At 46.7% G+C, this 26783-nt stretch overlaps 1 protein-coding gene and 1 long non-coding RNA gene across 4 annotated transcripts in view; one reads left to right on the top strand and one right to left on the bottom strand.

Moving 5' to 3' along the window:
- Prkce (protein kinase C epsilon) overlaps nt 1–26783 on the top strand; it is a 512360-nt gene that overhangs the window by 303415 nt on the left and 182162 nt on the right. For all 3 annotated transcript variants that reach the window (XM_059248231.1, XM_059248233.1, XM_059248232.1), the window contains exons 3-6: nt 12011–12170; nt 14099–14133; nt 15390–15475; nt 19922–20051. In XM_059248231.1, the coding sequence (XP_059104214.1) occupies nt 12011–12170; nt 14099–14133; nt 15390–15475; nt 19922–20051 (411 nt within the window). The remainder of the gene's footprint in view (nt 1–12010; nt 12171–14098; nt 14134–15389; nt 15476–19921; nt 20052–26783) is intronic.
- On the bottom strand, nt 15057–26441 carry LOC131897355 (uncharacterized). Its single transcript, XR_009375660.1, has 3 exons — nt 26389–26441; nt 15565–15644; nt 15057–15448 (listed from the first exon to the last, which is right to left on the bottom strand). It is a non-coding gene; the product is annotated as an uncharacterized LOC131897355 (long non-coding RNA).

Genomic DNA, 26783 nt, shown 5'->3' with positions numbered 1-26783 from the left:
ACCGTCCCCCAGCAGCTCTTCCCATCAGGAGCAGCTCCCGACACAGACAGGACTGAAAATGGAAGGGGGCCCTCCTTCCTTCCTTGTTTTCTCTTTTCTTCCTTCTTTCAAAATGGACTGTTTAATTGGCATACGGTGAAATTCACCCTTTCTGGCAAATGAGTTCTGTGTTTTGACAAACATGTGCAGTCATGTAAGCTACAGTCAAAACATGGAATACTTTGAGCACCCCCCACCCAATTATCCTTTTGTCTTTTCTGTTTCATAGTCAAACCCTCTGCCCGCCATCAGCTCCTGGTAGGCTTATCAATGGCCATAACTTTACTTTCTCCAGACTAGGACTCAGAAGTGTGTGTGTACCTTTTGACTCCCCACATTAGCATTGGCGATTCATCCACACTTTCCTATCTGCTCCTAATTTGTCCCTTTCTGCTTCTGGGTTGAATTCCAATGCATGAATGTGCATCAGCCCTTCAGTGAGGGATAGTTGGTCTTTCCTTTCTCAGTGATTGTAGATGGAGCTGCTGCAAACATCTGCATATAGACTTGGGGGTGAAGGCAACTTTCCGTGTTATTTGAATAAATGTGCAGAAGTAAGATTGCTTATTGGATTTTAGGAGATACTTTCCAAAGTGAAAAGAACCATTTTGTATCCTGACAGGCAAGAAGAGATTGAGAATCATCCCCCTAGAACTTCTGGTCAAGACATGTCAAGTTTAGTAGTTCTGTGTGGAAATTAACCAGAGTTCTCCTTGACCACAGATAAGGGAAACAGATTTTGAGTTTTTAAAGGCACCAAGGTTCTTGGTGCAGGAGGAAGAGGGTCACCCTGCACTTCTGGGCGGGCAGCAAGGAGCTAAAGAAGTTTCTTCGAACATATCCTTGACTGGGCTGCTTGCCAGAGACCACGGCAGCTCCAGCGTGGAGGGGGAGGCACGGCGTCGCCACCTTGTTTTCTCAGGTGATTAGAAAGGACCCAAGGGTGTTGCCCACATGAGCTCCTGCTGTTTCAACCCCTCAGCAGGTCCAATGTTGCAGTCATAGGATTTGATCTGAGCTTGGCACGTTAGCTGCAGAGGACACTGTGTGTCATGTGTAACAGAAACAGTAACTTCAATCCTCAAAGCCTCAAGACTGAGGGCTGGCTGTCCTGCAGAAGGGAACAGACTCTCCTCATGACTCCCCTGTCGTCTGCCAGCCTGGCGTGCCACCATGGCTGTGTCTGTGTAGTCTTGAGCTGGGTTCACTGTGCGAGGCTCTGCTGGAAGGCATGGGCACATTTGCTCAGAGGCATCACGGGCTTGCTCCGTGGCTCAACCGTTACCTTACCTTCTCTCTCCTCTTCTCTTCCTCCAACTCCTTATCTTACCATTCTTCTATTACGTTTTATTTTCTTCCTTTATTCCTCTGGCTTCTAAGATTACACTTCCTTCTTAGGTCGGTCAATAAACCCCACCCTGTCTGCTTCCTGGGAACCCTGCCTCCACACCAATTTTGAAGAAGCCACACTTTTCTTTTTTTAACTGGGGGTGGGGTGGGAATGGGGTGGGAGTTCAGGGAAGACAACGTCACTGTTTATCTCAGGCTAGCCTTGAGAGCTCACAGTGATTCCCCTGTCTCAGCTCACATGCCATTATGCCCAACTATGATTTTTTTTTTTTTAAATTTTAAAATTAGTGGAAGTTCAAAATTGTCTCAGCAAAGAAGTAACTCAAGGAAAACCAAAAAGTTAATTCCTTGTGGTTTGGGGAGTTGAGGCCAGTACTTAATTTTTAAAAAGCTCTGCGGACCCACAGGAGGGTAAGAAGGGTCTACCTGGATGTGAGAGGGAGTGAGTTTTAGTTCACTCTCCTTCAGCTTTCTCTGAACTGTGCATGTTGCAACTGGATCCTTGGAATGGCGGGCATTAGCCACGCTGGGGGGTGGGGGCTTCTCCATAAGTAACTGTTGTAGTACCCATGACTCTGAAAGGCTTGGGAGTTGAGGAAGGGGACACATCTAAGGAAGTTGTCTCTTCCACAGCTGCCAACTAACCCCTGGGGACAAGTAGACTCCAGCTAAGACTTCTGGCACTGCATCCCTCGGGTGGGTTTTAACACCACATTTTATGAGCGTGAGCAACAGGCAGGAACCGACCCTGTGGTAAAACCTCCACAGTGCTCAGGTATGCAGCCTTGGATGAGTTCCCTGTGACTCATCCTGGACCTCACTGGCACAGCAGGGACTGGGGCCCCTCCCTTGGCAGATGTCCAACTTGGTCAACTTCCCAGGCTGGGAGCCTGGGGATGTTTTGATTCTTTGTGTCCTTCCTGAGGATAATGACTTTTCTTGGATACCAGAAGTTCCACTGTGACTCTGGCTTGCAACTGAACAGGTAAAAGAAGGAGTACAGACAGAGGGCAAACCAACGTCCTGCTTGAGTGATCGCTCGCTCTCTCTCTCTCTCTCTCTCTCTCTCTCTCTCTGCCGCACTTGGCACTGTTCACGATGCGCATAGCAACCATAGGCCTGTAGGGCTGGGGTACGTCTGCCTCGTTTCCCCACTGTCCAACAGTTTACACCTGCTGTCCCTTTTGCTGCATCAACGTTCAGTGTCTTCAGGCATTGGGTTTGACCCCCATGGAGAGCATGCACCAACTACAGCTCCCTTTCCATGGCTGGATGGAACTTAAGCTCTGCTGTGAACATAGCAAAGGTCATTCAGAAAGGAAGAAGAAAAGGGTTTGGGTTGAATCCGAGACGCTGCTCTTGGAACACCACCAGCGCTCGCTCTTCTGGTTAGATTCCACTCCCAGTGAAACAGGCAGAGTGTCCCCAGCCATCACTTGCAGACCTCCTGATGAATGCTGTGACTGGAAGGACACAGAGCTATCTCTCCCAAGAAATCAACCACTGCTTCCTCTTTCCTGTTTTGAACATGAAGGCTTTTTTTTTTTAAATGTATTGTGTGAGTACAATATGTAGGGCATAGTCTTTGGCATCCCATAAATATTTACTTAATATTTAAAACTCTCTGTCATGAAGCATTTGTTCACATGAAAAGAGCATCATCCGTTTTCCTCATGGAAAACAAGAGGGACCACTGCTCTCGTGCTTCAGGGCTTCATTTTGTTCTGTATTTTTTTTTCATCAGAGTGATGTTGGAGTTTTGTTTTAGCCTAGCAAGTCCATATACCCCAAACCAGGGAACTACAGAAAGACAAATGAACTCCTCTAGAGGATGAGCTCTGGCATTCCTCAGCCCCCAGCATGACTTGGTACCCATTCCTTGACATCTGACAAGGACAACTTAGTGAAGTTTTGTTGAGCTCAAAGTTTAAAAGAGAAACAGCCATGGTGGTGGGAAGGCATGGCAGTTGGAAACGTGAGATGATTACGTCACATCCACACTTAAGAATCAGCTGAATGCCTGTGCTCAGCTCATGTTCTTTTTATTTAATCTTGGACCCCAGCCTATGGGATGGCATCATCTAGATTCAGGGTGGGTCATCCCCCCTCAGGTAAACCTCACTGGAGATACCCTCACAGATACATATAGAGATGTGTCTCCCAGGTGACTCCAGATCCAATGAGGTTGATGAGATGAAGCATCACAGCCCTGCTCCTTCCAGCCCAGTGTCTGAGCTGGTGGTGGTGTCTCCCTCTCTTGGTAGGTAAAAAAAAAGGAAACCTAAAAAGAGTCATGATTTGTATAGAAATTTCAAGTTTGCAGCAAAGACAAGAATCTGGCCTATCCCCTGAAATCTACTTTAGTTATACTGCAAGAGGGGAGCCAATGGAGAGAACTCAGGAATAGACTTGCTTGAAGAATGGCTCCTGTGTGCCTCAGGGATAATCCTGTAGTGAGCAATAACAGCAGTGCCCTGTGTTGTTGATTCGGGCAAGAGTCGACCCTTGAATTGGGCAGTCCCTCCCACACACAGCCTGGAAGCACCCTGGAATCCATAGCCTGACACAGTGAATTTCCTGCTGGGGTTTCATAAAGTGAAAAACATCTCTAGAAGACCAATGTTGAGGATGCCATGACCTGACCTGAGAGGCACTATTCAGTTCTGTCTGCTTCTGTGTGGAAAGAGATGTGGCTGGTTAGTGAGAGGACAATGGAGAAGTGACTCCTTCAATGACCCGCCTGCCACAAAGAACAGTATAGTGTTTGGTGGCATGACTGCCTCTTCATGAGTCTCCAAGTATTCTTAAAGTCTTATCTTGGAGGAAAGGTCATCCCTCTCACCAAGGAAAAGGAACCAAGTAAATTTATTTGCACAGAGTAATAGCTGCGCAGTGCATAATCCTTTTTTAGTTCTTGGTATCACCTGCTTGCAGCCTCTTATAGATGGTTCTTCATGTCGGGGCTACATATTATTTGCTGGTGTAAAAGGTTCCAGGAGTTTGAAATTTATGGACTAATTAGAGGATGTAAAACAAGCCTGGAATGTACTGAGGTTTGGGGTTCTAGCAGATCTCACCACAGCTCAGCTTGTGCCTTTTGTGGGTTCTTGTTTTATCACACCAGTCTGGTTCTCTACTTCCACAGACAGTTTCACAAAACAGTCTTGTTAAGTGCTAGCTTTCCCCTAATTTTTGAGGACCCTTTCTATTGTTGTTTGTTTTTTTTTTTTCTCTTATGGGGGCCTGCCACCCAACTCCCAAATAAATCACATACAGAAGTTTATTCTTAATTATAAATGTCCAGCCTTAGCTTGGCTTGTTTCTTGAAAGCTTTTCTTAACTTCAAATTATCCCAACTGTCTTTGGCCTTGGAGCTTTTATCTTTCTCTATTCCTGTATACCTTTTCTTTCCTTCTTACTCCGTGTCTGGCTGTGTAGCTGGTGGCTGGCCCCTGATGTCCTCCTCCTCCTCTAGCTACTTCTCTCCTCCCAGATTTCTCCTTCTATTTATTCTGCCTGCCAGCCCTACCTATCCTTTCTCCTGCCTTGCTATCAGCTCTTTATTAGACCATCAGGTGTTTTAGGCAGCACAGTAACACAGCTTCACAGTGTTAAACAAATGCAACATGAACGAAAGTAACACACCTTTAAATTCTGTTCTACAACACCTTTCTGCTGTGTGGCATATATAGTCATAAATGAGACATCTGATAACTGCCTGTGTCCTCTAGGGACAGTCACACCAGCTGAGTATGGCACAGTGTATCCAGAGACAACAGTGAACATTGTCCAGAGAGCTAAAGGTGTTAAGGGACACCTTGTGTAACTTGTCAGTTTCCCAGGCTAGAAGCCTGGGGATGTTTTTATTTTGTGTGTCACTCCTGAGCATATTGACTTTTTCTGGATACCAGAAATTCCTCTGTGACTCTGGCTGGTAACTGAACAGGTATGGAACTGTTAACAGAAGGAAGCCGACTTCCTGTTTGACTTTGCCCTCTTGTGGCCAGGTTTAGTAGTGCACACCTGTGATCTACTCTGGAAGTGAAGGCTGAAGGATCATGCATTCAAAGCCACCCTGGACTACAGAGCAAATTCCAGAACTGCCATGAGCTGCATAGCAAGACCCTCCCTATGAGTTAGTGAGTAGATGGAGCAAAGGATGGATAAATGGATGGATATCAAATTTGTTCTCTCCCCTACTCTCTCTCCAGGTCCCTTTCTTCTGTTCACGTCAGGGAGGCCACCGAGCACTAGGGAACCATTGCATTACTTGGTGATTTAGGCATAGAAAAAAAAACTCTGAAGGGGTACCAGAGAACAATTTTTTAAAAAATATCATCCAGTTATTTCTCCTTGTTGACCAATGTAGCTGTGTGGTAGGGGACATCTGTAGTTCATGATTAGATAGCTTTTGTTAGTATTCATTTACTTCAGAGCTAATTCCTAGGGAACTGCCAGGTCAAATCTCTTTGTGGATCTGTTTTTTGTATATTCTAATATTGCTTTCTGAAAATGTATGTCATCTGCCATTCCTAGCTGTAAATGAATAAATCAGTTTCCTCCTAGCTTGCCGGTAACAAATAATAGCATTTTGAAATAAAGTTGTTTGCTTTATTAGGCATGAAATGATATATCTGTGGTATAGCAATAACATTCTGTTTTGCATTTTAAAAATTCCTAATAAAAGTGTGTGTTTGGTTTCTCCTGCAAATGTTTTACGTTTACATTTTGAGAATTTCGCACGGGAATTCTGTATTAACATCCTCTCCAGCCCTCCTCCTTCCCACTCCGACTCCTCTCATGTTCCCTCTCAAGGCTGCAAACTCTTCTTCTTCAATTATTAATACCACACACCGGATGTGTGTATAGTATTAGAGCCGACCCTGTGGGGTTGGATCACCTATCAAGGAGCTTGTCCCTGGAGCAGACTGATTCTCCATCACATAGCAGCCATTATTACGGCAGCTCTCCATCTAGGGGTGAGGCCTTGTGAGATTTTTCCCCTGTCCGTATTAGAACGTCAGCTGGTGGTGTCGTTGTACAGGTCTTGTTTAGATAACTAGATTGACCATCTTGCTACGATTTCATGAGTGCAGCTGCCTATAATGTGTTGGAGACACTGTCTCACAGCAGACTCACTGGCTCAAAAAACAAAAACAAAAAAGGGAAAATGTCTTTTCTTTCCCCTTGGGAAATAAAGGCTGACATATTTAGGAATGAAGTATCGCTGTGTTTACAACTTCTAAATGGTTCAGCGGATTATATGTGCTGTATATCATAGTACACCACTATATTAATTATGTACACTGTAAGATGTAATATTAATATAGTATATACAAATGCATGTGTATACTTCTCTTATATACCTGACATATATCACACACATACAGACACACATATACAAAATACATCTGTTTTATGAGACTTTTCCTGGAGAGGCATAAACAACATCTATTCACCCCAGATAGAGATCCAACCACAGACCAAAGTAAGGAGTGCTTAATGAAGTATGGTGACGGGTTACTTACAAGAGTAGAAATCACTTAGAAACAGTTCCGTCACCAAAGCCCACCACAGCATAGGTCATGGCTCACAAAAACTGGAACCCTGAAACTCACTTCATAACTTACAGGCAGCCTGAGAAGTTAGAGAGCGCCTTTTGCAGGCAGCTCAGTTGGTCTGAAAATCCTTTCAGGCAGCTGGTCTGGTATGAAGACATCTCTCACTTCCATAAGCTTGGGGAAGGATGACCTTCGTGTATTTGCTCAGTTTCAGGAACTTTCTGAAGCTTTTGAATTGTTTATTTCCTTAACAAGCTTCCCTGCAGGATGGAATGTTTCACCTCCCCTTAGAACATCCTGCATGGGGTGTGTGTGTGTGTGTGTGTGTGTGTGTGTGTGTGTGTGTGAGAGAGAGAGAGAGAGAGAGAGAGAGAGAGAGAGAGAGAGAGAGAGAAAGAGAAAGAGAGAGAGAATATAGAATATCTCACTATGTAGCCTTGGCTTGTTAGAAGTTCATTGTGTAGCTATATAGACCAGGCTGGCCTTGAACTCATAAAGATCCTCCTGCCTCAGCCTCCTAAGTGAATGAGCAAACACATCTGGCTAAACATCCTGCATCTCAATGGGCTTCCCTTCCAAATAGAAGGTTTCTCTCAGAGAAAAGTGATACACCACCCCTACCATGGGAGCTATAGTTTATTTTTTATTTATTTTTGTGATAACCCTTAATATAAGATCCACACTCTTGGCAAGTGTTTCAGTATATAATACAATATTGTGAACAAGAGGACCATACTGTTGAGCAGACATCGAGAACCTAACCTGCCTTGAACCTTGGTAGCACTAATACCGCCCTGATTCGGCTTCCTTCCAGGCTCAGGAAAACCCCATTTCTACTCTCCGCTTCTCTAAGTTTGACTACTGTGTTTGTGGTGTCATGGAGTATGTGTTCTGTGATTGTCTTGTTTCGCTTAGCGTGGTCTCCTCTGTGCCTTTTGTCTCGAATGGCAGAGTTTCCTTCTCTGCATGATCCTATAAACCCGCCTTAATGGGTTTACCACATTTCTCCATAGCTGCTCAATCATCAGTGGACATGTAGGTTGCATCTTGTCTTGGCTATTGCAGACAATGCTTACATCAACCTTGAGAGAGCAGACATCGCTTCCAAATCCTGATTTCAGTTCTCTGGGGCGTAGATCCAGAGCTGGGGGTACTGGGTCGGCCAGCAGTTGTTTTCAAGTTCTGGAGGAATTTCCTTACTGTTTTCTGTAGTTGCTGCCCCAATTTACAGCCCTACCAGGAGTGCAGAGAGTTTCTTTTCTTCTTCTGTGACCTTGCCAACACTATTGATTTGGAATTTTTTAATTTGTTTGTTTGTAACCATCTTAAAGCAGATCTGATATAACTGTGGTTTTAACATGCACGGCTCTGATATTTGGTGATAATAGACTTCTTATTTTGTATAGCTACTGGGCAGTTGTATGACTTCTTTGGAGAACTGTTTGTGCAGTTCCCCTGCCTGGTTTTAGACTGAGTTATTTGGCTTTTGCTACTGAGTTGTAGGCGTTCCTTCTAGAATTTGGACATTCGTAGTTTATCAGGTCTGTATTTTGTGGTTATTTTTTTTCCCTGTTCTGCAGGTTACCTTTTCATTCAGCTGATGGTTTCTTTTTCTGTGAGGTTTTCTAGTATCATATAGCCCCAATTGTCTATTTTTTCTCTTTTTGGCTTTTTGGTGTCATATCCAAGAAATCGCTGCCCAGATCAAATGCTAAGAAGCTTTCCCTCATGTTTTCTATATTTGTATTAATTCCTTAGAAATTTCATATAATATATTTTGGTCATATTCACTCCCACCCCTCCCCCTTAACTCCTTCCAGATCTACCCCCTTCTCACCGACACCCCCAACTTTGTGTTCTCTGTTTTGTTTTAATAGCTCATCAAGTCCAATGTATGCTGTCCACATACTTCTGAATGTGAGGCCATCCACTGGAGTATGGTTAACCTACCAGGTCCACACCCTCAAATAAAACTGCACCCCTCCCCCAGAAACCATCAACTGTCCATAGATCTAAAGCTAGGAGTAAGGGCTCTTTGCCCTCTTCCTTCTCCACCCTAGAATATGTAGTGGCTTGATCTTGTGCAGCTTTGATGCAAACAATCACAGCTGCCCTGAGTTGGAGTGCCACAGTTCTGTCATGCCCAGAAGACACTGTTGTCCCTTGTTATCCCCAAGCTCGGGCTCTTACAGTAGTCTTTCTGTCCCTTCTTCTGCAATGGCTCACTGAGCTTTGAGGGGAGAGTAATACAGATGTCCCATCTAAGGCTGAGCATGCCACTGACAGTGTTTCCTTCTCTGTGTGACGTGATCAAGCTATGTTCGTGTATTTACCACATGACTCTTCAGTTGCTCAATCAGTGGACATGTAGGTCAAGTCTGAGTCTTGGCTATTGTAGGCAGTTCTACAGCAAACCCGGAAGAGCAGACATCGCTTCAGAATCCTGACTTCAGTTCTCCGGGGTGTAGATCCAGAGCTGGGGGTGCTGGGTCATCCAGCAGTTCTCTTTTTAAGGTTTTGGGGGGATTTCCTTACTACTTCAGACAACACAAAAGTTAGCCATCAGCTCAGTTCTAGGAGGACGCCTCCAGCGTGGCTCTAGCTTGATGTCTTGCAAGGAAGGTGTACAATGTCTTCAGCCAGAGAGTCCTATCAACACATGAGCAACCAAGAAGAAAAGCCACAGCCTCTGACCTCCCTGACCAACAACTCTTGAACTCATAAACTCTCTGATACTGGAATTTTTGTTTAATAACCCGTAGTTTTAGGAGGAGCATTGTCTAGCCATTCATAACACATGCCCCCCGCCCCCAGCATCAACTTTTTTAATTGGCTTACAAAATAGTAGGTTTTCACATGGCTTTGTTGTACATCCTTCATGCTGGTTAACTCTTGGACCCTCTTCCCTCGCCCCCACCCTCACACTTGACTCTCAGCTTAAGCTTCTCCCCCCACTTTGCCCCCTCTGCTTTAATATAGCCTATGTTCTACCGTCCCTCCTCTCGGAGGACGTCCCCGATCTGCAACGGCATCTTTCTAGTTTTCTGATTTCTACAGGTACTCCAAGTTGAACGGGGTCTCACTTTGTAGCCCAGGCTGGCCTTGAACTTATGTCAATCTCTTGCCTCAGCCTCCTGGGTGGTAGGTAGGATTACAGGCATGAGCCTCCCAGGCCTGTTATCTCCCCATACATTGGCATAAAACCTAGCTTAAAAGGCAAGGCAGATATGCTCAGAGGCTGAAGTAATAGAAATATTTGAGCAAGTTCCATTCAGACAGACCCTAGTGTTCAGGGGTGACTCTTGGCTGTCATCCTGACCTGCAGAAACACTTCCCTTCCACTTAACCTGCATGACTATAACATCCTTTCAGGACCCATGACCCCTCCCAGGGGGTATCTGAAAATAAACACAATTGACTTCGTTGGTTGCCATATTGCCCCCTCTAAATCAGAGCAAACACAGTTTGGGACATTTGGTTGAACTACCGATCATCTCTGCCGGAAGCTGAGTAGTAAAGCTCACAGGGATAGTCTGTCACAGTTAGGAGAGTTTCTTTGAGAAAATGAGATTGGACTTCTCACCATTTTAACTGAAAAACCGCGTTCTCCTGGATGCAAACAACTGGTAGACTTGCAAATCTGATTGCATCTTAAATGTATTATGAGCTGATTTATGACTTTAGTATATTCTGTGGTCAGTTTTATGAAAGTGAAGAGTTGTGGGTTTTGTTTGTTTTGTTGTTGCTTGTTTTGTTTTAGCAGAAATAGTCTCCATCCTGTGATGCAGGATTGGGGTTAGGTTATGTAGATCAGGTTTGTAACAAGTAATTCCTGCCACATAGATTGGATTTTTAGTTATTTACTTTCTTCTTATAAAAGGGATGCTCATGGCTAGTGAGATGCCTCCATGAGTAAAGGAGCCTGATGCCAAGAGTTCTATCCCCAGGCCCCGTGTGGTGGAAGGAGAGAACCAACTCCTAAAAGTTACCCTCCGATCTCCACATGTACACTGTGACTATGCATGCACATGTGTGTACATGCTCATGCATGCACATGTGCACAGAGATCTCTGTGTTAAGTCACCAGGGTTGTTGCTGTGAGATTTGGTCAGTGGGCTAAGGACCCTGCATGTAGCAGGGTGGGAAATGACAGTCTCTCTATACTCAGGAGGGAGTTGGTGTCATCGGGGACATTTTGAAACAATAGTCACTAGTTAGCAAGGAATCCCAGGGAAGCTGAAGAGCAAGAGGTAGAAGTGTGACAGGCAGACCTCCATCTTCATCATCTAGGGATGTGTTAGTTCTGCAGCCTGGGAGTCTTAAAACCAGCTCCCAGTAAGCAGCAGCCAGGGCCGCCTGGGTGCTGCAGCTCCCTCAGCACACCGGGGTGTTGTTCTCCAGGATGATCATTTCCCTCCTCTGTCTACAGTGGCCCAACTAGATGCTCTTCTGTTGGTGCTCCCGAGCTTTGGAGAAGCCCTCTGCTTTCACAGCGTTACTCCTCCTTTTGACCTTTGAGAAGGGGCGACTGGTCTCATCTGAGGATGAGGGAGAAGGAAGAAGTTAGGTTTATTAGACAGCTATGACTCAGAGCCAGGCAGTGACTAGGGCTTCCCAGCACCAACCTTCCATCCACCCCTTGTGCTCAGCGGTGTGGCCCCCATTTATTGAAAGAGGTGCCTGCAGAGACCCGTGGCAATAGATCTGACTCTTATCTGTCCAAGTTCACAACCACCTGAAAGTTTGCTAAGATTTGAACGTGAAACACTTTGACCCCCTTGATCCTCAAAATGTGTAGGTTGAGCAAAGAGGGCATCAAGGAATGGGACAGATGGGAAAAGGGTCTGGATTGGGATGGATTCTGAGGATGCAAGCAGACATGAGAAGATGTACGAATCTGTCCCCACCCCACCCCAGGATGCTCACTTCTTCTAGCCGAGCACTGAAATGCCTCAGAACCCTCAGCCCCTCTGCCTCCCACCCAACTCACCCCTACCTGAAGGTCGGTGTTGAGGTGCACTAACCCACATGGTCTCCTTTCTGCTTGTGTCTTTCTGCAGCACCTAAAGACAATGAAGAACGAGTGTTCAGGGAGCGTATGCGGCCAAGGAAGCGGCAAGGGGCCGTCAGACGCAGGGTCCACCAGGTCAATGGCCACAAGTTCATGGCCACCTACCTTCGGCAGCCCACCTACTGCTCCCACTGCCGAGATTTCATCTGGTAAGTTCCTCCATCCGAAATCTTATTATAGCTTCTCTGTGGTGAGAAGGATTAGGCGTGGGATGGGAGATGATAAACCTCAATCAAAAGTGCTGATGTGAATGAAAGAGGTTTTCTTCTGGGCATGGTGGTGCACGGCTTTGATCCCAGCACTCGAGAAGCAGAAACAGGGGGATCTATGAACTCTGGACCAGCCTGGTCTACATTAGCAGTTCCAGGTCATGGAGAGCTACACAGTGTGACCAGAGGAATCTATGAACTCTGGACGAGCCTGGTCTACATTAGCAGTTCCAGGTCATGGAGAGCTACACAGTGTGACCAGAGGAATCTATGAACTCCAGACCAGCCTGGTCTACATTAGCAGTTCCAGGTCATGGAGAGCTACACAGTGTGACCAGAGGGAGATGGGGGGGGGGGGGGAAGGAGAGAGAGGAAGGAAAGGAAAGAGAAGAGGGAGAGAGGAGAGAGATTTTTCCCATGAAAGCAAATAATAAATGAAGTAATGTTCTTTGAGACAGAAGCATTGTATTTCAATTTGAAACAAAGGAGAAATTCCTCTAATAAAAGTCCAAGTGTGCTGTATATTATTAGTCTTAGGCGCCCCATCTGTAGTAATTTTACCATCTTTTTTTAGAACTCTGATTTTAAAGTTTAAAAGACAGAGCTCAGCAAGGAAAGAGTATTGCTTTCCTTGAGTCTCATCCCAGTGTGAAGCTGACATCATCAGCCTTGAAGAATTTGACAATAACGGTAAAGGTTTCCTTAATAAAGCAGCTGGCATAAGGGTCTGAGGTTTAAGTGTTTCACAGGAGTTAGATTCTGATAAAAAATGAATTTTACTATGCATCTTAAAGAATAAGAAGAAGCAGACTTTCTGGCATATTCTCGGAGGTCTTTGAAGCTGGAATAGAAATCAATGTACTTGGATACAGTGAGGAGAGCCAATGGGGCCAAGTTCCCATATGAACATCTGCATCGGGCTTCTGAGGGACCGTTGGGTTCTAGAAGGCATTGGGGTTACTCTTCCTTACAAAGCAAGTCACTGAGGTTGGCATGGCCACTTGCAGTGACGTAGCTTAGACAAACCCACCTGAAGCAGAAGCAGTTGTCCTGCCGAGATTTCATCTGGTAAGCCACCCCAGATGGCTTCTTGCCGTGTCTCAGCTCTGTCGTTCCTGTTTGGGTTATGAGGTGAGTGGCTGGTCTTACTGGCTGAATCGCCCTCTTAGCCTGTTGGGAATACCCCAAGCTCTAGTTCCCAGGAACGGCCCAAATGACTTGTGGCTCCTTCTTCTGGCCTGAGGACTGTAGGGCACTCTGCAACATGTCCGTATATCCACACAGGAGTCTCAGTGTGAACCTAGCCAGCACACCTGTGAGTTCTAGGTACACTGAGGACAGGGACATGGCTGGCTGGGTTCCAGGCTAACTAACCTTGCCAGGGGAACTTTGCTGTGGCTGTGGAAGGAACCTCTGACTAATGACTAATTGAACCATTTGGAGTCCTCAGTCCTAACTGTAGACTGCCCATAATTCTTGACAGGCTTTGGGATGCTGAGGGTATATGCCAGTCAATGGCAGGCCTTATCTACCATCACAGAGCCCACAAGGAGAAAAATGTTTTAATTGACTGGCCTCTGTCCCGAGCAAGCAGGCTCATTTGTAGATTTCTAGAACACTGCTACCCCCACTGGTATGAGTGTTTGTACAAGAAACCAAATCCCAATGCAGGCAGGCCTTGTCCCTGCCCTACAAGTGAGGCTGTCCCTGTGGCCTTCTGGAAGGCATTTTTAACCCTCCAAGTGGCAGTGAAGTCACACCACTCAGCAGACTCCACAGGACTCAGTACAACATGGATAGTGCCCAGAACTGGGTGGCTTTATGTGTTTATTCTCTGACCTAGTAAAATTCCATCTTCTTCCTTTCAGGGGTGTCATAGGAAAACAGGGATACCAGTGTCAAGGTAAGTGGCATTTTATGAACTTAGCTTTTGGAACCTGTGATTAGAGTAAGATTATAACCCCTTCTAGAAGGTTCTTGCTAGGTTAGGCCGAGTCTTTGGACAGTTCCAGTTGTTCGCCCTCTCTAACAAGTGTGACCCCTCTACTTTGTCACTGCCTGGCCATCACTCCTACATACATGTACCACAGAAGCACTGCCCATCTCTTGGCACCCAGTGAGTGCCCGCCCGCGCCCCCCCCCCCCAGCATTTTGGCTGCAGTAGGAGAAGATGATAATGCTTTGATTTTTTTTTCCTAGTAGATGTAACACTTCAATTAGAGGCTCGCTGGAGTCTGCTGTCTTGCTTGGGTCTAAGTGTTCTCCCTGTTCCCTCTTCTCAGGCTCTCTGAAGGCACTCTCTTGCTGGCTTTTTACTAGCCCCGTGTGGCTCTTGCTGATTCTCTTTGTGTGATTTCGACTCTGGAGTCATTATTAAACCCTTACAGATCACTTGAGGTGTTGACAATTGCATTTCTCTAGTTAATTGGCTACAAACGTAGTGTCAGGTTGTACTGGTAGACGGAGGTGAAACGTGGTCATTTCGAGAGTTCCCTCTGGTAAGAGCAGGGAGGCTATGCTGTCTCCCTTAAGAGGCTAACTTCAAGCAGACCTTGGGGATGGTTCTGCTAATGGTTGCTATGATTTGGGACAGTATGTGTGCAGACAGTTACCCCCTTAACTACTGATGGCCCGTTACCTCCTTAACACCGCCCCATGACCTTGCAGTTAGAACTAAGGGCCATGTTTTGTGGACTTACTAAATTCGATGGAAATTTTTAAGTTTGGCACTTGGTGATCATAAAGCAGACATTTTTTAAGCCTAAGAACTCCCGTATGATATGCTCCAGTCCTGACCCCAAATAAGTAGTCATTGTGACATGGTCCTGAGTGGAAAATGGGGGGCAGTACAGAACCTTTAATAGAGAGGGCTTCGTGGAGAGCTGGGCAGAAGGGTGGTCCCTGACCTTGGCGGATAACAGCTGGAAAGCTGAGCAGCCTTCTCAAAGCTCCCAGCACCCTTTGAACATCACTTCCATTCCTTCTTTGGGGCATTTAGGAAGCCCCGTGGTCCTGTTGGGGAGTGTTTTGAAACACTGTATTATAGGCTTGACGAGAGGGTTAGATTAGATTAGGACATTGTCTCCACCAAGACCTGATTAAATCTCGGGTGCAATCTTGCTTCCTCACTCGGGCTTCCCATGTCTTTATCGTTTGCAGTTTGCACTTGTGTCGTCCACAAACGATGTCATGAGCTCATTATTACGAAGTGTGCCGGGCTAAAGAAACAGGAAATCCCTGATGAGGTAAATATTTACAACACTGGGATTCTGTGCTTTCTCCCTTACCAGCCTCTCCCTTCCCTGCCTTTGATGTGGTCCCAAGGAAACCTTACCACTGTGAGATCCTGCGGTCATCTTCATTGTACTGAGCAAAACTGAAGGGTGGCCACTGCCTGCCAGCTTGAAACACCATCTATTGAGTAAACACAACTTCTAAGTCGATTTTACCAGAGTGAAGTAGGAGCCCAGAGCCTAAGATCATGAGGGAAATGTGGAAATTTACTTATTTATTTATTCATTATGTATTTTCAAGACAGGGTCTTACTATGTAGCTCCGGCTGTCCTGGAACTCACTATGTAGACTAGGCTGGTCTCGAACTCACAGAAATCTACCTGCCTCTTCCTCCAGAGTGCTGTGGTTAAAGGCATATACTACTATTCCTGGCTTTGAAATGTGGAGTCTTGTTTCATTACGTCATTGGGACACAGCAATGGCGCAGTGATGTGTCCCATGTGCAGGTAATAAACAAAGAGACGCAACACATAGTCGGAGCTGTACCTTAAGGAGGTAATCAATTGGAAACAGAGTGGAATGAACAGCCCAAGAAGTACTTAGGAGAGAGAATGGAATAATGTCACTGCGTCCCTACCACACCCTCACTCAGAAGCACTTTAACATACATTATTTAACCCCATAGCAACTTTAAGGAAGTCTTCATCTTAGCACAGAGAGACTAGGAGCACCAAAGTGGCCATAAAACCTAGCCAAGACACTTAGCTACTATGAGAAAGAGCCGTGTTCTAACTCAGGTGGTCTGTCTTAGAGTGTGAGCCTTGACTCCCTGTCTCTTAAGCTTAGAAATCAATGTCAGACTGACTTTTCTCCCCAGTGCTATGGGGATGTGAAATTCCACAAGGGAGCCAGTTTTCCCTCTAAGAACCGGGATAGTGGTACCACCGGTAAGCTCGAAGACCTTTCTGAGGGAGATGGCAGGTGTGATGCTAAGAACAGAGGTGGTCCATGTCTGGACAGTGAATTTCAAAGGTCTGCTTTCAATTCCAGGTGCAAGAAGTACTGCATAACCACAAGTCACTAGAATCAGGCCAGAGGAACCCCGGGAGGACTGGGCACTCCAGTTTAAAATGAAGTAATCTTATAATCTGAGTTCTCCAAAGTGACTTACAGAGTCCTTCTACCCACTTCCTAAAAACTGTCAGCCAAAGAAGGAGTTCCGCATCTGGGGCACTTCTCACCTCTGCGTCTGCTCTTGCTTTTGGGCTTGCCTCTGCAAGCAGCAAGGAGCAGGGCTTAAACGGAGCCGTCTGTGCTCCTAAGGATAAACTGAGACCAAATCCCCACAGCTGTTTGCAGGAGGTCTGCTGTCCTAGTTGAATGTGACAAACCGGGGACCAGGGATTGGACTATAGCTTAGTTGGTAGAATGTTGGTCTAGCATGCAGAAGGGCCCAGGTTCAATCCCCGGCATCACATCTACCAAACATGGTGCACACCTGTAATCCCAGCACTAGGAAGAGGCAGTCAGGAGGACAGAAGTTCAGGGTCGTTCTTGGCTGCATGGCGAGTTCAAGGCCAGCCTGAGATACGTGAGACCCTGTTCTAAGGAAGGAAAAATAAAGTCCAACCCAGCAGCTGGCTCTCTTGACCCTTGACCTAGGATAATAACCTACAGGACATTGTCACTGCCCTTACTTTCACAAGATGATGGAGAGGGAGATAGTACATTTTCTGCTCGACTTCCTTCCTGAGGACATTCCGTTGACTATTTACTGGGCACTTCCTGTGTGGCAGGCATTGTGCCCCGGCCAGTGGAAGCAAAGAGCACATAAACCCAGACTTTATGGTTCTCACAGGTCTCATCATCTGGGAACCTCAGGTTTCTGAAGCCTTCCTTCACTTCCTGGAAGGGAAATGTCCCATAAGACTCTGGGCTTTGCAGAGTAGCGAGCTGAGATTGGAAGCACACAGTTCCCCTGTAATCTGGGATGTGATGCTTCCTTCTGTCTTTGCTGACAGATTGAGCAGTGATGTCTCCAATGAGGCATGCTCTTAAATGTGGCCTATGTCCCCAGAGACGAATGGCCAGGGTCCAAGAATGGGGTGTCTTAGTATGGTGGAGTGGATTGCTCATCCTGGCATCCCCATCACTGTCTCGTGCATCTTGAGGCTAACATCCTCTTGGGGCCATTGAGTACCTCTCTGTTGGGTGACTAGTCTTTGAGTCCATCCCTCTGAGTCTCTGTCTTTAGCGTAAGGAATGTGCATGCACACATCTGCATGCTCACCACACTAACACTTGCAGCCCCAAACGCTGCAGTTCCCGTGTCCTTTGCTAAAACGCGCTCTATGTTAATAGCAAGCTGGAAGCCAGCTTGGGCCACATAGGAAGACTCCGTCTCAAACCAAAACAAACGGCTCTGATGATGGACTTCTTGGACCTTTTCTTTCCCACCATGAGCAGCTGCTTGTCTCGTGTCTAACAGTCTGCATGCCCCTTGTTGTGGTAAACAAGAATACCCTGTCTTTGTGTCCACCTTCCTTTCATTTCCTTTAATCTTGCAGTTCTCTCTCTGCTCTGTTCCTCCTCTGTTTTCTCTGAGAATCCTGCTCATGTGTACTCCACAGTAGGAGTGAGTGTGTGTGTGTGTGTGTGTGTGTGTGTGTGTGTGTGTGAGTGTGTGTGTGTATGTGTGTGTGTGTGTGTGTGTGTGTGTTGTCTTTGTGTTTTGTCTTCTGGTGTGATCTTGCATATATCTCTCATCATCATCTCACTGTTCTCTGTACCTTGGAGTCTTTGTTAATCCCAACTGAGATTCCTACAGCTGTCTCCAAGCCCATAATGGCCACCTGATCACCTGGGCCCAGCTTCCCTACCTCTTCACCTTAGTCTGTCATATGTCACCAGTTATTCCTGGTAGGTTGCTTCTCTTCTCATTATGTGTCCACCGTGTTTTCAGAACTGTAGGAATTTGAGTGGGTACAGTGACCTCATCCCTCCTTAGGAGTCAGAAAGAGAAGTGTCTGGTTGACACATGACACTGTGATAACTGTAAGGTGAATGGGCACAGTTGTTCTCAATAAACCTAGAGAACTTGTACTCTGACAGGACTCTAGTGGATGGCCCATGTGAAGGAGATATTAGTAGCATTCTGGCTCCGTGGGAGGACTGGCCATTTCTGGGAGTTGAGTAACAGTGAATTCCACAGGCATGGCTTGCAATTCACACCTTAATCGGTGTCTGTACCCAGCTCTCATTACTCCTGAGTCCTCCAAGGGGACCTTTCCGCTCCACATTCAGCTGATGATCCAAGGTACACTACACACTGTCCCCTCCCTGATTCTTAGAGTCGGAGCAGCATCTTTCTTCTCAAAGTTTCCTGCTCTGTCTGGGGAAGGCCAGTTCATGTGGCTGCTTCCCCAGGCAGGCAAGGAATAGCTCTAGAAGGTTCTGAGAAGACCCAGGAAAGTAGACTATGCCGATTGGTGACTCTTGGCTGTGTAGAACCCTTCATGTCCCCATCTCTTCTCCATTATTTCACTGACCCCTCCCTCCTATGACAGGTGGGGCAGGGAGAATGGCTTTATTTTCCAGATGAGAAATCTGAGGTCCCGGGAAACCTGAGTGAGGCCTCAGTAGAGGCTTGTTGGTGGAGCTCAGCCCACATACCCAGCACCTCAGTTTCTGCCTACACTCTCCCTGTCTATCCCTCTCACTAATGGCCAAGTAGCAGCAGGGTAGATTAGAGCCCTGAGCCCTGGGGACAGAAGCCTGTCTTTGCATCTGTTGGACTTATAGGCGTGTTTCTGAATCCCACACTGCTTTCATTTCCTAGTCAGTGAAGGTGAGGAAATGTAGCCCACTCCATATGGTGGTGGTAGAGTTGAAGGCAATGGTGCCCAACTGTGGCCACCACTCTATCAGGCATCTTCATCTTCCATACCGTGCTGCGGTCACGAGTTACTTTATGGGATGGTCAGCTACTGGAGGCTTCTCTCTCCCCAGCTAGACCTCTGTGCACAAAGCAGTGATGACAGCACACAATGACGTCTTGTGAGTGACTTCAGTGTGAGGTGCTCACTGCAAAATGTGTGTTGTGGTTGTGTAGAGGGCTGATGTCTTGGAGGGGCATGCGTGGGAAGCAGTCTCCTCTTGCCTGTGAATTAGGACAACTTTGAAAGTGAAAGCTGGGCTGGAGGAGAGGTTCCCTTCAGGGACCTGAAATGACATGTGCCTTCAGAGAATGGGATTCTCTAAGAATCCATCTAGGAATCCAGGAAGCAGCCAGCTTCCTTGAGGAGCTGCGTGCTGATGCTGCGTCTTCCTGGTGCTGATGCTGTGTCTTCAAGGATGCTGATGCTGTGTCTTCCTGGGGGCTGATGCTGTCTGTGTCTTCCTGAGCACTGATGCTGTGTTTTCCTGAGTGCTGATGCTGTGTCTTCCTATCCCTGCAGGTGGGCTCCCAACGGTTCAGTGTCAACATGCCCCACAAGTTCGGGATCCACAACTACAAGGTCCCCACGTTCTGTGACCACTGTGGGTCCCTGCTCTGGGGCCTCTTGCGGCAGGGCCTGCAGTGTAAAGGTGAGTCTCTTCCTGACTCCCAGCCCAGAACCCACATGCCCCCTTTTGTTTCCTTTTTGTAGAAACATTGTGTCCATATAGCATTACTTTCTAAAGCGGATTCCAGATTTGGCTGTAGCGTTAACCCTTGATAAGCCATTGTCCCCTGGCTGTGTCTCTTTAAGACCTCTCTTTGAAGAGAGGGGCCATGAATGTGGAGGAAACATGACAAGGGAGATGTGGCTGGGCCTCGTAAAGTGGCTAGCAACCTGGGAAAAACAAAATGGAAGATTTAAAGGGAAGAGGCAGTGGACCAGAAGGGAGGACATATTTTTAGAGTTGGATTCTTGAAGGAACCGGTATAAATTGGTTTTCTCTCTCCAGCCTTTGTTCCGAGTTGACTCTTAGAGAAAATCATGCTAGGTCATTGTCATCTAAGATGACTGACTTAGAGAAAATCATACTAGGTCATTGTCACCTAAGATGACTGACTGATCGTCTATGGGTTGTACACAGATGGCCACATCTGCATGGCAGAAACCGAGGCTCAGAAATGAAGTACCCTGTACACAGCCCACAGCTTATTAACAGAACTGGACCCTTGACCTTGGCATGTCAGATTCCTCTCTCTGTTCCTGCTACGCCAACTGAAAACTCTCTGTTCCACTGAGTGTGCTGGGTGGCCCCAGTGCTAACACATGAGTGTGAGAAGTGGGAACATATTCAGAGTCTAGTTGTAAATGGTCTGGTGTACCCACAGTGCTAAACAACCATGAACAAAGCAAGCCATTTTCACAGAGAGTATTTTTAAATTACGTTTTATTTTTGTCTTGATTATATTAATAAATAATAACCATTTTTTTAAAAAAGTATAAAGAAATAGAGTATGGACACACTGATCATTGAAGGGATTTCACTGAGACTTTATGGACATTGTAAATCATGGTTGCAGTAGAACTAATGAAGAGAAGAACAAGACATTAAGGACTAATTGGTTGTCTAGAGTGACCAGAACAGCTGGGAGAATAAGGGAACAGTCTCTAGAATGGGAGCTATGGGAAAGGGGTCAGGGCTGGGGACAAAATGATCGATTTGAGCTGGGCCTGGGTTGTCCTTGAGCAGGGCCCTGGAATGTGGAGTTACCTCATTGCTGGCCATTATCGTTGAAACCCAGTGAGTGGATGGGGATTGACTTAGCATTTCCAGTGATCAGTAGAAGTAGCTATAGAGACGATGTCATCCTCTGGCTAAGGACCTCAGGTGTGAGGAGAGGAGTCAAGGATGGACCTTTCAGGGCCTGGGGCGGTGGATTCTAGCAGAAGCCTGCAAAGGCAACAGGAAGGAAGGACCGCAAAGATTGGAGGGAAAGTAGCAAAAATTGGAGGGAGACGCAGACAGCCCCCCACACTAGGAGAAAGCTGGGAGAATAAAAATGAATGTCAAGATTGTATCTAAGGTCAGACATGAAACATGAGCTCCTAATGAGAAGGCTTCTGTCCACCACAGGAGGGACAGTGGATTGGTACCTCAAGTGCAATGGGCCAAAGGGAGAGCATAGGGCCAATGTTTTCAGAATGGCTTACAGCCACTGAGAGACTGAGGAGACAGAAAAGAGAAAAGACTTTCAGTAAAGTCAGTGACCCATGTGGGCCCCCGTGGAGCCCGGTGTAGTTGGAATTTTCTTTGGGTCGCCAACCAGCTCCCAAATAAAGACACAGAGACTTATTATTAGCTATGAAAGCTCAGCCTTTAGCTCTTATAACTCAATTTAACCTGTTTCTATTCATCTACACTTTGCCTCAGGGCTTTTTACCTTTCTCTCATTCTGTGTGTCCTGCTTTCCTATTTCCTCCGAGTCTGTCGATCTGGCTGGCCCTTGGCTCTCCCTCTCTCCCTCTGTCTCCCTCTGCCTCTGTTTAGCTTAGATTCCTCCTCCTACTTCTTTCTGCCCGGAAGCCCCACTTATACTGCCTGCCTAGCTATTGGATGTTTAGCTTTTTATTAGACCAATCAGATGCCTTAGGCAGGCAAGGTAAACAAATGCAACACATCTTTACATAGTTAAACAAATAGTCTGTAAACAAATGCAACACATCTTTACATAGTTAAACAAATAGTCTGTAAACAAATGCAACACATCTTTACATAGTTAAACTAATATTCCACAACAGCCTGGTCCTGCTTCTTGCTCTAGTCATGGCTTTGCCCTGCTCTCCTCCTCAGCAGGCTCCGCCAGGTTTTCACAGTTGTAGGCATGCTGGTGAGCTATCCTAGGCTAGAGCTCAGCTCCTCTGCCCCATATGGTCCATCTGCAGCTCTGTAGACTCAGCTCTGGTACCATTTCCATTCTTGGGAACAGGTTCCAGTGTTTTCAGTAAAACAGGGTTGTTAAGAATGTGTCTAAACGGACAGTCCCATGTCATTGTCCTGGTCACACTGCGCCTGTAACTTGAGACTATCTGAGCCACATGAGTGCAAGCATTGTCCATTTGCTCTTTCAGGGACCATCCCTTTGTCCGTTGGGGCTGGGAGGAGAGTACAGTTAACATCTTGCATCACTTAAGTGGCAGGGATTTGGCTAAGAAATGCTATTAAGAGGCCGTGTTACTGCTGTGCAAGCATCCCTGCACATGCTGGCAGACTGCGATGGTTATAATGCACCTAAGTGACGTCACCTTCCAGGATCACCATTGTCTATGTTGTGTGTGGTCAAACAGTAAAGGGAATGTTATGCCCTATGTAACTGGGCTTCTGTTGAATGACAGAGGAGCGGAGAACTGATTTGGGCAGTGAACACCTGGGCTTACAGCCAGGAACCTGTCAGGGGTTGGCCTCTGGCCTTTGGACTGTCTTTTCCCTGCCCTTACCACGGAGGGACCAGGCTCACACAACTACTGGGCAGTTGAGCCCCTCAAGTGAGGACAGGAAATGCTGACTCTAAGCAGGCAGATGGAAGGGTTCGTTCCTTTCTTGGCTTACCACTCTAGGCTGAGCACAGTCTGAGGCCCTTGGCTCTCACTCTTGCTCCATAGAGCACAGCAGCCATCAGCAGCAGCCTAGGAATGGGCCACTGAGGTTCGTGTGTCACCTGATGTGTACCACTCATCTTTAGGCCACTTAAACCCTTCCATTCTCCAATCCCCTTCTGCCTAAGTACCCCCACTTCAGTACAGCCATCCCGAAGTCAGAAGATGCCAAGAGACAGTTTGCTGGGGAAGCCAGACCTCCTTCACAGGTTGCAGTCTGGCTTGTAGGGCTCTGCCAAAGCCCTGTGCTTCATCATGGCTTCAAGGGTCCTCTCACTATATCCCAGCTGTGCACCAAGGCAAGAGGACTGTGTACTTTGGGAAGGCCTGGCTTTGAGATTCTTCCCTGGCCACAGCCTCCCTCTCTGAGATCCATCTTGGTAACTGCTGTGGTCCCAGGCTGTTTGCCTGGATTAAGGCACATGGTGTCTGCAGAAGGACGATAGAGATTAGCAGAATTTGGGGGAAGTTATGGTTGGTAGAGACTGCAGGCTGCGGGTTGGGAGAGGCCCTCATGGTCCTGGTTGGTTGCTGCCTGGTTGGGGGACCACATGCCGGTCACCATCTGTCCTTCTGCCTTCTGAAGGTAATAGAAAGAGTAAATGCAGCCGCATGCCTCAGAGGACAGCTGTGCAGAGCCACACAGATAGACAGGTCACCCCTCCTCCCTTTCCCTCTCCCTCCTGTCCTTCTCCCTTCTCCCCTTCTCTCTCCTCCTCTTCTTCCTCCTCCCTCTCTTCCTCCTCTTCCCTCTCCTCCTCTTCCATCTCTGCCTCCATCTTTTTCTGAGACAAGGTCTCAGTAGTAGCTCAGACTAGCCTGGAACATGCAATCCTCCTGCCTCCGCTCCTGAGTGCTGGGATTACAGGCATGTGCCACCGTGCCTACCTCTGCTTTCGTTTTATACAAAAGCACTTGGGATATTTAAAGCATAAAAGAACTTTCACCCTCATCAGTTTCAAAATTCAGGCCTTTGTTATTTTTTTTTTTTAACAATTGGACCCCTTGTCATAGCCTGTTTTCATTTTTGTTTTTAGAATTAAATGCACACCGGTAATATAAAGATACATCCTCACTGTGAACGATTCATGCAAGACTTACGAGGAAATGTGTGTATATAAAATAGTGTGCTTTCTGTTGTCTTTAGACTTCCACCTGAGACTTTACTGCTATTCAAACATTTGCTTTAGGCCTTCCCAAGCCTTTCTATATGAATTTGTGCTTCCCGGCAAGAGCCAACTCACCCCAACAGAAAGCACTTTTGCAGCCCACACGGGCCCAGTTACCTCCTGGGCTGTGGCTCTGGCATGAACCCCCAGAAGGTCAGCTTGCTCTAAAAGGATAGTAACTGGCCTATCCCTTCTTATTGTGAGCCTAGCTCTAATATCAGCCCAGGAAAAGGTGAAAACAGAAAGAAAATGCCCCCAATTGCAAAGCATAATACAGAGGATGCAGGCTCCATGTGCCCAAATCCCAGGCTAGTCTAAGATGGCCCTGCTGCTGTGACCCCATCTGCACAGAGTAGGTGCTCAACTCACCAGGGATGAAAACTAAGGAACAGAACAAGAATGGCTCTTTAAAATAAATAAATAAGAGCTCTACCTGGGCAAAGTGACTCTATTTCTCTTGGGCACATTTTCATCTCCAAGAAGCCAGTACAAGTGAATGTTACCAGGCAGTTCAGAGCTATGAGTCGGGAGGAGTTCGGGGCTATGGCATTGTCTGGTATTTCCTCATAGTGCCCCCCAACCCGTGTGTGTGTGTGTGTGTGTGTGTGTGTGTGTGTGTGTGTGTGTGTGATGTAGATGGCCCATTAGACCACTTTGTGTGAGTGTAGCTCAGCTTTCTTTTGTTCCAAGCTGGCACATCCATGTCACTTTTTGGTCTGCTGCCTCCTGGTGTCATCCCAGCCTCCAGGAGCCGGTGTTCCCACTGTGGATACCTCAGTCACCCACTGTCCCCGTGCCTAAGCAGCTTTGTTCCAGGCACTAGGCTTTTCAAAGCCCTTTCTCTTCCACTTCCTCAAATTGTCTGAGTTGACTGACATGTGATTTTGTCAAAAGAAAAGCAGAGTCTTCTTTACAGACTCCAGTTCACTAACCTGGCAACCCAAATTCACCCCGGGGAAGGACTGATCTGGCATTTCAACACCAGGGGGCGCCAGTGGTTAAACTGTGCTGAACAAGTTCATTGCTTTTGGTCAAGGGAATGCTGTCCAGGGTTGTTGGGTAGGACAGGAGAGGTGAATGTTGCTGAGGGGCGAGGAGTGGAAAGCCAGGCAGAGCAGTGTTATGGCTTGGACTGGGTGATCCACCTGAGGATGCTCAGGCCTCCTTAGTGCTGTCTGGTCCAAACCAAAGGGCTGTGGTAGGCTTCTCTTCCTCCACCATCACCTCCACCACCACCTTGTCCCCACATTGCCTTCATCCTGGGACATCCGTTCAGCTGGAGGTTCTGTGCTCTGCCCACACCAGGCCAATGATCACGCGCTGTTGGGCAAGCAGGAGGCCCAGCCCCACCTGCTTGACTTCATTCTAGAAACAGTTTCTTTATTTTTAATTGCTTTACAGACCTTAGATTTTTAGGGAAGTTTGAGTTTCATAGCCAACCTGGGCAGAAGGGTAAAGATTCCTCATAGAGCCTTGTCCCCACACATGCATAGGCCCGCGGAGAGTGCTCCACACCAGAATGGTCCATTAGTTAAAACTAGTGAGCCTACACCAACATGCCATTATCATGTAAAGTGCACAGTTTACATTAGAGATTATGGTGGGCATCGGGAGATCTGTGAGACTGGACAAACATAATGTGACATGCGTCCAACATGGTAGCCTAGGAGGCAAGAGAAGGGCATCACTGTCCTCTGTGTCCTGCCCACTCTCCCTTCCCGGTTAACCCTTACGTTACTGCTGTAGTTTTGCCTTTTGCAGAGTTCTGTATGACTGGCGTGGTGCAGTGCAGCCTTTGAACTCCATGCTTTCATTTAGTAACATGTGTTTAATATTCTTCCATGTTAGTCCATGGTTTGAAGTCTTTCTTTTTAGGGCCAGTCAGTAGTCGAGTGTCTGGATATACCAAAGGCTGTTTGTCCACCTTTGGAAGCACCTCTCGAAGGCATACACATTTGGAAGATTAGAAGTATAGCTGCCCAAAACACCTATGAGTGTAGGTGGATTTTTCTGTCTTGCCTACCAGGTCCCAATTAACCCACATGGAGACTTCTTATTAATTATGGAAGCTCAGCCAATAGCTTAGGCTTTTTTCTAACTATCTCTCATAACTTAAATCAACCCGTTTCTATTAATTAGCTTTCTGCCTCATGGCTTTATTACCTTTACTCTGTACTGCCCATGCTGCTTCCTCTGAGTTCTGGCGTCTCCTAGAGATCCCACCCTTCTTCCCAGCATCCTTTGTGCCTGGAAAATCCTGCCTCGCTATTGGCTGTTCAGCTTTTTATTAAACCAATAAGAAGGCTCCTTGGCAAAGGCCCACCTTTACAGTGTACAAAAAGATTATTCTACAACACATGAGCAGGTTTTTGATGTGTGCATAACTTTTCAACTCATTTTGGTATAATGAGTGACAGATGTGTCGTTGATAGCTCAGCAGGTTTTTACCATATAATCTGTCTAAATAACTGAAATGGCTATGCCATCCTCTCCCTACCCCTCAACTACCAATGAATGGGTGCTTTCATGTCTCACATCTTCACCAGTATTTGATGTTG

Source organism: Peromyscus eremicus, chromosome 22 (assembly GCF_949786415.1).
Source record: "Peromyscus eremicus chromosome 22, PerEre_H2_v1, whole genome shotgun sequence".
Taxonomy (NCBI): domain Eukaryota; kingdom Metazoa; phylum Chordata; class Mammalia; order Rodentia; family Cricetidae; genus Peromyscus; species Peromyscus eremicus.
The sequence above is the reverse complement of the archived record's forward strand: the minus strand, read 5'-3'. Positions and strand labels throughout refer to the sequence as shown.